The 12,452-nt window shown below is 40.4% G+C and overlaps 2 protein-coding genes across 2 annotated transcripts; both read left to right on the top strand.

Annotated features, from left to right (window-relative positions):
- Window positions 1–275: 275 nt before the first annotated feature.
- Window positions 276–1,366, top strand: LOC121999878 (auxin-responsive protein IAA33-like). Its single transcript, XM_042554511.1, has 2 exons — window positions 276–1,098; window positions 1,196–1,366. Exons 1-2 carry the CDS (start codon window positions 671–673, stop codon window positions 1,290–1,292), a joined length of 525 nt encoding a protein of 174 aa, XP_042410445.1. The 5' UTR covers window positions 276–670; the 3' UTR covers window positions 1,293–1,366.
- Window positions 1,367–8,926: 7,560 nt separating this feature from the next.
- LOC122000827 (probable receptor-like serine/threonine-protein kinase At5g57670) lies at window positions 8,927–11,724 on the top strand. Its single transcript, XM_042555291.1, has 7 exons — window positions 8,927–9,387; window positions 9,478–9,732; window positions 9,826–9,983; window positions 10,055–10,134; window positions 10,238–10,373; window positions 10,458–10,607; window positions 11,306–11,724. The coding sequence occupies exons 1-7, from the start codon at window positions 9,198–9,200 to the stop codon at window positions 11,459–11,461; spliced, it is 1,125 nt and encodes a 374-aa protein (XP_042411225.1). The 5' UTR covers window positions 8,927–9,197; the 3' UTR covers window positions 11,462–11,724.
- Window positions 11,725–12,452: the final 728 nt, after the last annotated feature.

Below are 12,452 nucleotides of genomic sequence, written 5' to 3'. Positions count from 1 at the left end.
TAAATTTAACCCACCCAAACTAAAATTCTGATTTCACCACCTATCCCAACTTCGGGGGCTTATTCACCGTAACAATATACTATAAAAATCAATACTTCATCGCCGGTAAAACAACATTAAACTGCGGATTGGAATTCTTTGGCTTCATAAGGTCACCCAAATTTTGACTCAAACATGATTTCACATTTTCCTTTATGCCAAACGACTGAACGAGGCAGACAATATCACATGGAGTAGACAGAGTAGCAAGGCACATTAAGTGCGGACTCCAAGGAACATGAGAGAGTCAAACGGCGAGGCGGCCGCCGGCTGCAGCGGCAGAGGCAGCGGTCGAGACTACACCACCCCATCTCCACGGATTACAACAAGGAAAATCACGCACCGACGTCTCTTCTACGCTTTTCCTCCGATCCCTAGGAAGAGGACAGCGCACAAACACCTTTCGTGCTTCCAAGCGAACCCAATTCTCTCATTGCCTTATATAAGCCCACAGCCTCTCTGGTATCATGCTCTATCCACGTTTACTCTGTTTCGGACACACAGGTAGTTGCACTTAATTATATATACCTTAACGGTGACCTATCAATTTCCCAAATCAATCAGAGAGCGAGCGAGAGAGAGAGAGAGAGAGAGAGAGAGAGGTGGAGACGAGGGCCAAGCGGCGGAGACAATGGACGGGGTGGAGCTTCATCACGGCTCGCTCAAGCGGCGGTGGGTCGACGAGAAAGGGACCAGCAACCTGCACACCTTTTATCGCTCCTGCTCGGCGCTTCAGACGTCGCCGCAACTACAGCCGAGAGCTACGTCCACGTTCAAGCTGTTGAGTCTTTCCGTGGCGGGCGACGGTACGGTGGCGTCGGTCGTCCCTCCGGTGACTGTCGTCCTCGAGGGGCGCGCCATCTGCCACCGCGTCTGCCTGGAGGACCACACGAGCTACGAAAGCTTGGCCAAGGCCCTGCGCCGCATGTTCGTGGACTCGGACGAGGGAGGGGAGGAGGCGGAGGCGGAGCTGGCGCTGGCCAATGCGGTACCGGGTCACGTGGTGGCCTATGAAGACATGGAGGACGACCTGCTCCTCGCCGGCGATCTAAACTGGAAGTGAGCCTGCACTAAACTTTAATCTTCCTCTGCAATGGCTACTACGATCATTACTCGAGTTCTTCTGTTGATGACTTGAAATTTCCAATAATTGCAGGGATTTCGTCCGTGTGGCTAAGCGGATTCGGATAGTCCCGTCGAAGGCTAATCGTCGGCGACATTGTGGAAAAAGAGCTGGAAATCGAGAAACATAATCATCATATTTTCTACTATTAAGCGAGAGATTTAAACATCTAATTTCTCATTCCTTTTCTGTATTCTTCTAAATTGTAGTTTGTATTTGTATTATTAGAGACTCTATGGTTTAGTGGATGAACATGTCTACTCCAACGTCAGTGGTGGCTTGTCAAATGTTAGAGCGGTGGCTTTAGCTACCATTAATTTGATGAATCTAATCATTCAAAGTGACATTTTTTTAACACGATCATTAATTTGGCTTGTTAATGGTCATTTGATGTATTAGTTTTTAAATATTTTTTTATTTAAATTTATAATTTTTTGGTCAAATAGTTATCTGAGTTTGATTAGGCGGCCCCTGGGCTTCGGGATCCACTTTTGACCCAAAAGTTTAGCAAATGCTGAAGCAAAATTATGCATCGCTTAAATTTAAGTTTCTTTAATGCCAACACGCAAATTCAATAAATAAGGTTTTTACGGATTCAGGAGGTTCCTGTCTAAGATCATCGATGAGTAAGTCATCGGATAGCTATCTTCTATGATGATAAAGTCATCAAATGCCAAGGAAGGATCGACGGGCTAAATTGTTTGCGAAGTTAAAGAAAGAGAGAGATGGAGTCATAATGGAGCTTAGAGGTGCCACGACTTAACCATTCCGACACATAAGTTAGAACTCCAGCAAGGAGAAGTGAAGAAGAACGGTAAGTGAGGAGTATTGATGGTTTGTGAATATGTATGCATGTGTATATGTGTATCTTTGCTCATAGGAGCGGGCATCTTTCATATCACTGTTGCCTGATACTCTTCTCCTCTAGGTATTAATTGATGGGATATCATACCCGATAAGAAAGGCATCACATTGTATCTACAGTCATGTCATCCACATTCTATATTATAGAGGGCCATGCTATATTAAGATATCACACGCCATGTGCGTAATGTTATTCCACGTGCTATGTCAACCCACGTGATCTCTCATGTGCTATGATAGCTCTTATGTTGTCTCACGTGCTATTGATCAGTCGGGGTACTTGGGCTGGAGGATTTGACATATCATGTTGAGGGGCATCATATCAGTGGAGCTGAGCCAACTGGGCAGGAGTGTCGGTTCGGTGGAGCTGAGCCGACTGGGCAAGAGTATCAGTTCGACGGAGTTAAGTCGACTAGGCAAGAGTGTCTGTTCGGTAGAGCTGAGCAGATTGGGGCAAGAGTCTTGGGTTGACAAGGCCGAGAGAAGATAAGCAAGAGCGTTGGGTCGGCGGAGCCAAAAGAAAATGAGCAAGAGCGTTGGGTCCGGGTCGAGAGGAGATGAGCAAGAGCATTAGGTCGACTTGTTCAAGTTGAATGATGAAGTCTCTCATCTTGGATTAACTGAGCCAAATGACGGAGCCTCTCATCTCGGGACCATCGTCATTCATGTAGAAGTGGTTGGATGATGAATGTTTGGGCATTGAGCGATCTTAGTGGATATATGAAGCGGTGTTCAACAGCGTAATTTAGATGCTCAGTAAAATTGTATGAAAATAGTTCCCCTTAGAGATGATCGACATTAATGCGTGATTTTTTTTTGGAGAGAGTGCATCTCGTGGGTCCCACCTTGATGAGACTTGGTAATGTTAGTATGTGAGAAGAAAAATATATACTGTGCTTCTAGATGGTGCTCCAGAATACTCCTCGCCCACTCGGGATTAGGCATAAGGGCAATCAGGATGGTGCTTAGGTGGACAATGTGCTTGGGCGAGTGCTCGAGAGCAAGCAACTCGGGTAACCACTGGATGCTTGCACTCCACTCGGGCTTAGGAAATTATTCGGCTCGATAGTGAACAAGTCATGTTGAGTCTATTGACCAAGTCCCAAATTGTGCTGCTTGGCTCCTATGTTGACTAAGTGAAGGGCTCATCACATGGATCCAATTGACCTCTACATCATATATATATATCCCCAAGTCTAATCGAAGGAGGCGGGACTCTGATTGATTGGACTATAGGGCCTAAAAATTGGAGAGGTATCTACTATTAACAGAAATATGATTTTATTAAATTCCATGACTCCTAAATATCTATGGAGTCAGAGAGATAATAGCTCGATATGTGACTATCTTTGAGTTAGGAGAGATTCGATCTCAAAAGGAGGCAATTGTTGATAGACACCGTTGGTTTGAAACCAAGGGGATATATGGACTCGATCCATGATTATGTCTGAATCGAGAGAGATTGGACCCTAAAAAGATAAGTTATTTATCCAAGATTGTACCAAGGGATATAGATGCTCGATCTGTGAATATATCTGAGTCAAGAAAGATTAGATCCTAAAAGGGAAATTATTGATGGATGCCACAGATCCAAAACCAGGAGGATATAGATGCTCGATATGCGACTATATCCGAGTCAAGAGAGATTAGACCCTGAAAAAGACAATTGCTTATGGACATCATTCGTTCGAGACCAAGTGGCTTATATGAGCTCGATCTGTGACTATGTCTGAGTCAGAGATTGGACTCTAAAAAGGGCAATTGCTAATGGATGCCGCTCGTTCGAGACTAGGAGATGTATTCTTGATCCGTGACTATATCTGAATTGGAAGAGATTGAATCTTGAAAATAAAAATTGCTAATTGGACATTGCTGGTCTCAAACTAGGGGATCTAATTTTGTGGAGACACAAGAGTATGAGGGAGTCAACCTTTTTGCTTGATAAAAAAAGAGGGATATATTCTAAATTAAAATTCATAGAATTCAAGTTCAAACTTATGTGTCGAGATAGCTTGAGATGATAATCTAAAACTGTCAAGTAGAAAATTAAGAATGAGTTGTTTGGATTGAACTGTCTAGAAGACTGAGTTACCTTGTTTGGTTGAGTTGGGCTGGAATTATCTTGTCTAGTCGAGTCGAGCTGCCTATAAGACTGAGTTGTCTTGTATAGTCGAGTCGAGCTACTTGGAAGACTGGGTTGTCTTGTCTAACCAAGTCAAGCTGCTTGGAAAATTGGGTTGTCTTATTTGCCGAGTCGAGTTGCCTAGAAGACTGGGTTGTCTTGTCTGACAGAGTCGAGCTACCTAGAAGATTGAATGTTTTGTCTGACCAAGTTGAGCTCACTGGAAGATTAGAATGTCTTGTATGGTCGAGTCGAGTCGCCTGGAAGATTAGGTTGTCTTGTTTGGTTGAGCCAAGCTACCTTGCTTGGGACTTAGAGGGGTGGAGGAAGGCGAGCTAGCCAAGAAACAACAGATGGAAAAACAATACCTCCACTTGGAGATGGCTTTGAAGGAAGCGAATGGAGTGCTTGAAACCGGTAGACTTTCTTTGAACATGATGAGCATGGGACGGGTGGAAGACCAATATGGGAAGAATTTCCTCCACTGCAAAGACGGAGGAGATATGTAGAAGAGATATTAGTTTGCTTCAATCTCCTAACTATCCAACTTGTATATGAAATAACATGTTGATATCCTAGCACACTCCTTCTTGAATGCTAAATCCAACCGTATTTGGAGAAAAAATGTCTATGATTTCTTGCTCGATGTTGACAAGAACATATAATGCTTTTCTACTGATCCTCTTTCATTGGCATAGTTGCCTTTATTCTAGGCGATTTATATAGTGTTAGCAATCTCAACATCTTACTTTAGGGTCTCAACTTAGAGTTCTCAGAGATGATGCCAATTTGTTCTTGCCTGAGATAGTTGATAAATGAGCCGTTAGACAGTTGTCTTCTATATTGACGAAGTCGTCGAGCTCTAAAGAAGACCGACAGGCTAGATTGTCTGGGAAACTAAAGAAAGAGAGAGAGGGTTAAAATGAAGGTCAGGGGTGCTTCGAGTCAACCACTCCGACACTTAAGTCAGAACTTTGATAGTGGGAGGTGGAAAAGAAGATCAGTAAGTGAGAAGTGTCATTGGTTTGTGAGTATGTAGGCGTGTGCATGCATACCTTTGGCTACAAGAGCGAGCTCCTTTTATATCACTACTACCTGATACTTCTCTCCCCTAGGTATTAATTGATGGGATGTCATAACTTGGTAAGAAAGATGTCACATCGTATCTACAGTCATGTCACCCACGTTTTGTATTGCAGAGGGTCATGCTGCATCAAGTTATTGTACGCCATGTGAGCTATGCTGTTCTACGTACTATGTCAGCCCACGTGATGTCTCACGTGCTATGATAGCTCATGTATTGTCCCACGTATTATTGACTAGTCGGGGTAGTCGGACTGAAGGTTTTGGCATGTTAAACTGAAAGGCGTCAGATTGGTGGAGTTGAGCTGACTAGGTAGGAGTGTCAGTTAGGTGAAGCTGAACAACCTGGACAAGAGTGTCAGTTCAACAAAACTGAGCCGACTTGGCAAGAGTGTTAGTTCAGTGGGACCAAGAGGAGATGAACAAGAGCATTGGGTCAACAGAGCCTAGAGGTGATGAGCAAGAGTGTCGATTCCACATGATCAAGCTAAATGGTGAAGCCTCTTGTCTCGGGTCAACTAAGCAAAATGACGGAGCCTCTCGTCTTGAGAACAACATCATTCGAGTAGAAGTGGTTGGACGATGAGTGTTAGGGCGTTGAGAGATATTAGTGGATGAAGTGATATTCAGCAGCATAATCTAGGTGCTCAACAAAATTATATGGAAGAGTGCCCCCCTCCCCCACTCCTAGAGAGATGCTCGGCAAAAATGCACGATTTGTGTGTGTGTGGGCGCGCGTGTGTGTGGGAAGGGGGCATCCCGTGGGACCTAACTAGATGAGACTTAGTAATGTCAATTTGAGAGAAAAAAGGCACATAATGTGTTTCTATATGGTGCTCCAGAATACTTGGAGTCCACTCAGGATCAGGCATTGAGACAGTTAGGATGGTGCTTTAGTGGACAATGAGCCCGAACGAGTGCTCGGAGCAAGCCACTCGGGCAACCACTGGATGCTTGCACTCCGCTTGGGCTTAGGAAACTATTTAACTTGGTAGTACATGCACAACATGGAGTCTATTGATCAAGTCCCGAATTATACCATATGACTCTTTAACCAAATAAATTGTCTACCATGTAGAGCCTTATTTACCTCAGTATCATATAGAAATCAAATTCATGTGATGATATTGTGTCAGAAGTTATTTTTATGTTTTTGTGTTTTTAATAAGTCAAAAAATAAAAAAGTAAAATATAGTCTTCTAGAACATAAAAGTTCTCCTAGGTGCAAATAAAAAGTATGGAACACTAGGCAAATAGAAAAGGACATTTTTGTTTTAGAATATTTTTTTTTTAAAAGAAGTGAGTTAGTGGTGAGATTTTTTTATTGATTTTGTTAGAAAAAATAAATAAAAAGCAAGGCACATGGATTGGGTGGTTCTACATATCATCTTTGAGCAAAATTTAGTTTGAAAGACCAAAACATTGAGACAGTTGATTTCGTTAAATTCGAGTTAATTTTGTAGGATAAAAAAACTATATATATTAACTGAACCCATTATTGTCCCTACATACTCAAAGCATTTAAGTTTTGATATAATATCGTCTCTCATATATCTTAATTTTTCTATACTTTCGCATTATTTTTTACATTCCAAAGATTAATCTAATAACTTCGCTGGTGGACACGTATATAAAGTCATTGACGTAGTTGTAACAAAAAGTTTAATTAACTACTCCATCCAATTAAATTAACTTGGTCCGACACTGGACTGATTTATAAACCTAGGCTTAAAGAGCTAGTGTACGTGCCTTTACCAATGCCAAATAACATGTTCGGCCTAATTCGCATAAATTAAAGAACGAGGCAGATGCGTGTCATCTAACCTAAATACAATTAATAGCTCTCACTTCATGATTTGGCCTTTCACTCATCTATATATTATGCTTGATTTGGTGAGCCAGGCAGTTTTTATAATAAAATTAAAAAAAAATACAAGTCCCAATAATTGAACAATTGATGCAACCGAGCAGGACCCAATTTGAAGCTGTAGATAGCTGTGGCGCACACAGTGGCATGGCCCCTGAGCTAGCTTATCAATCAAGTTCTACCAAGGAAAATTTTAATATAAAATCTTCAATGATCTTTATGGGCTTTTATGTATCCCGGATTCAAAACTAGCATAAGAAATTTGTCTTTTCACGTTTGAATCACTGTAACTGCTAGATCATTATATGGTTTGGACTGCTATTTATATTTTTTTAATTTATTTTAATGACTGATAAAATCTTTTATGGAATCAGGTTGATTAGTCAGATCTAAATATTTAATAATAATAATAATAATAATAATAATAATAATAATAATAATAATAATAATAATAATAATAAACCCTGCCTCTCAACACAAAATTTAGTCCCCATCAACTAATTCAAAACTTCAAAAATTATTCTTAAACGTTAGCAAGTATCATTAGAAAAGTATAACAATGATTGCATGAATAAATAAAATTGTATTTAAGCAAAATATAATTTTATATATTCAGATTTTAAAAATATTAGAATTATCAAAGCATAATTATAATTACATTAAAAAAATGAAATTTTATTAGAAAAATATAAAAGTTATTACAAGGGCCGCAGTGGAATATTTTGAGAAAATTTAAAGTCCAATGGATATAAATATATTTTCAATATTAAAGGTTATTTTGGTTACCTAAATAGTTATTTGAATCGAGTTAGGGATCAAAAGAATTAAGATATTTATGTATAGTCGACAATATAATATTATTTATTTTAGGCTTAAATGTCATGATTTTATTGTTATGTTCTATCTAAAAGGGTTTTATATCAATGAAAATATCTTTTCTTTATAAGTTTATGATCTTTTATATATGTTTTCAATGTGAAATTTTATTTGTAACCATTGAAACTCAACACATCTAAGTGGCCAATATTCTTAGAGTTATTATCCCACTTGAGCAACATCTCATTAATGCACCGCAACTAAAATTTGATCCTACCTAATTAACTTCTTGAAATGCTAAATCACTATACCAATGTTCGGACTACTCCAACGATAATTCATTCTGCAATTAAAGTGAAATCCGTCATGCTGGAGGCCTTCCATAACTGTCCCACACTATTAGGAAGAAATAAATCAAGAAACTTTGGTCATCACATGATAGGATAATTTCTTGATTTTTACCGGGATTCAATCCTTACTCAATTTAATAAATTTATCATGTGATAACCAACTCGACTATGTCCTCAGCTACCCAAACGATAATTCATAGTGACAAAAGATGATTAACTCATCACAACGCTTCCATCAATTCATCTCCAGACTAATATAAGAGATAAATCACTGATAGCGACTAACGTTACGTAGGAGGAATATTTTAATGAATATTCAAAATATTTTTAGGAATTTTATAAAAGCGGCCTTAGGCCTTTACTTAAGGTCTTCCTTGATGAAGGAAATTTGACAAGCGACTCATGAAAAAAGACAGATCGCTCTTGCACGAGATTAAAAAAACGCAATAGATTAACATTTTAAATACAACTTTTTAAGTAAACAACTCTATAAAAACTCCAATTATTATACACAGAGTGACTTGAAAGTTTTATACCCAACAAAATATTGACAATCCAAGTCGAAGCATGTAAACCACAAAAGTTTCTTTTATCACAACCATCATTCTCGTGGCGGAATCAATAGATAGGACAAGTTCGTTTCATAAAATTAATTTTGTGGAGAATTGATGTTATCTTTAAATTCTTGTTAGACTTGTCATCCTTTATTTTTCCTCTTAATTGCAACCCAAGAACAGATACCAACAGAGTACAGCCAGTTGCGATCGATGCTTCCTTTGTATAATTGTATCCCTAGGAAAGCAAAGGATCGCCTCAGCTTTTTCTTACTACACTGTTTTGAAAGCCATTAGTTCCAATCCATCTCCTTCCAGTTCAGAGTTTCTCTCTTTGGTCCGCCTTTTCTTTTCTCTTCTCTTGTTGCAGAGAGGAAGAATGAGGCAGCTTTACACCAGAAGCGGAAGCCTCAAGCGCTTTCTTTCTACCATTGGACGGAGGAGCAAGGAGGAAGAGTGCAAAGAGGAGGCCGTCTCCCCTGTTCCCGACTTGAAACCGCCCCTGAAACCGAGCTGGAGATGCTTCGCCTACGAAGAAATCTACAAGGCTACCGATGGTTTCCACAAAGGTTAATCTTTTAAAGGACTGGAGCTCTCTTCCAGTCGGCATTGCTCCTCAAAATCTAATCTTGCTTCTTCTTCTTCTTGGGGTGGGGTAGATAACGCGGTGGGCAGAGGCGGGTACGCGGAGGTGTACAGGGGAGTGCTGGAGGACGGGCAGGTGATCGCCGTGAAGAGGCTGATGAGGACTTCGTCGGACGAGAAAAGGGAGAAGGATTTCCTGACGGAGCTCGGCACCATCGGCCATGTGTGCCACCCCAATGTCTCCCTTCTTCTGGGCTGCTGCATCGATCGTGACCTCCATTTGATCTTTGAGTTCTCTTCTCGCGGTTCCGTATCATCCAATCTCCATGGTAACATTAGTTAAGTTGCAAATAAAACTTGTGGCATGATCGCCCACGGACTGGACTGGACTGGACTGGAGTGTGCTCTTCTAACTGTTGCAGATGAGAATTCACCGCCGATGGCTTGGGGGTTGAGGTACAACATAGCGCTTGGAACGACTAGGGGACTTCATTACCTGCACAAGGGATGCCAGAGAAGGATCATCCACAGGGACATCAAGGCCTCAAACATCCTCCTCACTACAAACTTTGAAGCCCAGGTAGTAACCTTGTCGATCGCTCCTTGCTAAATTATTGCGTTCTCGATACCAAAACAAATTCTCCATCTCAGATTTCGGATTTCGGCCTTGCCAAATGGCTTCCGTCGGAGTGGGCTTATCGCGCCGTCGGGCCAATACAAGGCACATTTGGGTACACACCTCAAACTTAGTCTTGGCTTCGATATATAGCAACTATGAAATTGGATACAATTTAAATTGATCTGTCTCTTAAGTGGAGCTCATGCTATCAACAGTTGTGTGGCGCCGGAGTACTTCATGCACGGTATTGTGGACGAAAAGACCGACGTCTTCTCCTTTGGTGTCTTCCTGTTAGAGATCATATCGGGTAGGAAGCCGGTAGATGGCTCCCATAAAAGCTTGCTTAGCTGGGTAAGTGTAACTTTTCTCCATGAATCCATCAAGATAAGTTTAACCTCCTGAGTACCTTGATCGAGTAATTCCACGTCTTTGCAGGCGAGGCCTTTTCTAAATGATGGCATGGTACAAATGTTAGTCGATCCAAGATTAGGAGATGATTACGACATGGAACAGCTCAAAAGGGTCGCCTTATCGGCCTCTCTTTGTATCAGAGCTACTGCAGCTTTGCGACCTTCCATGACTGAGGTAACTTACTGTCTGCTACAAGTAGTCTAATCTCGACAGTAAATTATGAACTTTATTATAAAATGATAAAATTCAGCACAAATGCAAGTAGGAAGCTTCACTTGATTATGCAGTATTTGTCAGTATTTGCGTGGCTTCTAGTCATTGCAAGTTTCCTGTCGTCCTGTACGATTTCATCAATAATTGCAAGTTGAAATTGGAGGTGATTAGAAAACGCAAGCCTCCTCACTGAGATCGTTTGGTTATACGTTGTTTTCATGCGCATAATTCCATCCTCCTATTGATTCCCTGATGGAGCTTTATTGCTAACTGATGAGTGGGAAGTTTTGTGAGAGTAACGTGAAACCTTCACCAAGCGTAGACTTGGTGAATACTTATAATATAAGGGAAGATGTAACATCTTAGTGATAAACATGGAAAAAGGCTTTCACATCTGTGGGTTCAAAAAATCGAGTTCGTCTTGAGGTCTTAAAAGAAAATAACCAACATAGAAGATTCTCTTACCCCTAGCTTCATCATCAGAAGTATATTAATTGCCTCGCTCTCTCTTATAGGCACGAGGAATACTAGTCACGGGCTTTTGATGACTTATAATTTTATAAACAAGAGTTAAGATGCAGAATAAACAAAGACAAGTAGTTTAAAATCTCTGGTTTCACGTAACTGCAACTGTAAATATAAAACGGTTTGTTTGGCAGGTAATGGAGATCCTGGAGGGTGGCGAGATTTTGCAAGATCGATGGAATATGCCGGAGGAGGTCGAGGAAGAAGAGTTTTGGGGCTTTGATGATCTCGACGAGGATGACGACGACGAATATTGCAATACTGCAACATCTTCAACTGGCAGCTCCTAAACACAACCGTAGTTTCCCATTTGCAGTACTGGATGAATACTGATGTATATAAATATAGAATCTTATATAGTAATAGGTTTGACAATTTAAAGCGCTGCTGTATCTTAAGTTGCTAGGTAAAGACCTTCTCCACTAAACTAATATGATTAGTGTACAGATGTGTAAATTAAGTAAGCGAGAACATGCGTACAGCAATTGTATTACGGCTACCTCGGAGCAAAGTGGAAAAGGATTGATTAGTTGCTTATCTGCATAGGAAAGTGAAGCAGTTTTGAGCAGGTGGCATATATATATTGTCTTGACTCAAGACTAACCGGATAATCGATTCTTAATGTGATGAATGGACTTCAGTGTCGGTTAGTATAGATGTCACCTACGATTTGAATACGTCCGAGAGATTTTTTTTTCTCTAAAAAGAAAAGTTAATATAGAGGTCATGCATGCTGCCAAATTTCATGTAAAACAAACATATTAAGAGCAAAATAAAGAACTACACGAAACTAAGCAGCGATGGCCATCTTCACATGTATTTCTTGGAAAGAGCGAATGATCCAACAGAACACCAATTCCCTCTACCTGGTTTCTCTCAGGCCAGTTGCTGAATAATGAGTCTCAACAGTAGAAGGTGACACTGAGCGGCCAAGCTGGGAACTTAATTGACATGTTTTTCAGTTCGTTGTTTCCAAATTTAAGCCAACAATGGTTGCAAAAACATTTAAAAAAGGAGCGACCTAGCTTCAAGAGGAGGGTCTTATTAATTGGCAATGAAGACATATTGCTATTTAGAACCACGGGGAATGCACTTATCAGTGTGATTGAGGCTTCTTGCTGATATCTATACTACTGCAAGAGATCATCGGCCGATAGTGTCACGTCCTGGGGGTCTAGTTCTCGGTACCCACTCGGTGATGATATAATAAAAAAAAAAAAATCCTAAGAACCATCTAAACATAATAATCAAGAAATTTATCCTATTTTATATATATCATCT

This window comes from Zingiber officinale, chromosome 7A (genome assembly GCF_018446385.1).
Source record: "Zingiber officinale cultivar Zhangliang chromosome 7A, Zo_v1.1, whole genome shotgun sequence".
Lineage (NCBI taxonomy): Eukaryota > Viridiplantae > Streptophyta > Magnoliopsida > Zingiberales > Zingiberaceae > Zingiber > Zingiber officinale.
The sequence above is the reverse complement of the archived record's forward strand: the minus strand, read 5'-3'. Positions and strand labels throughout refer to the sequence as shown.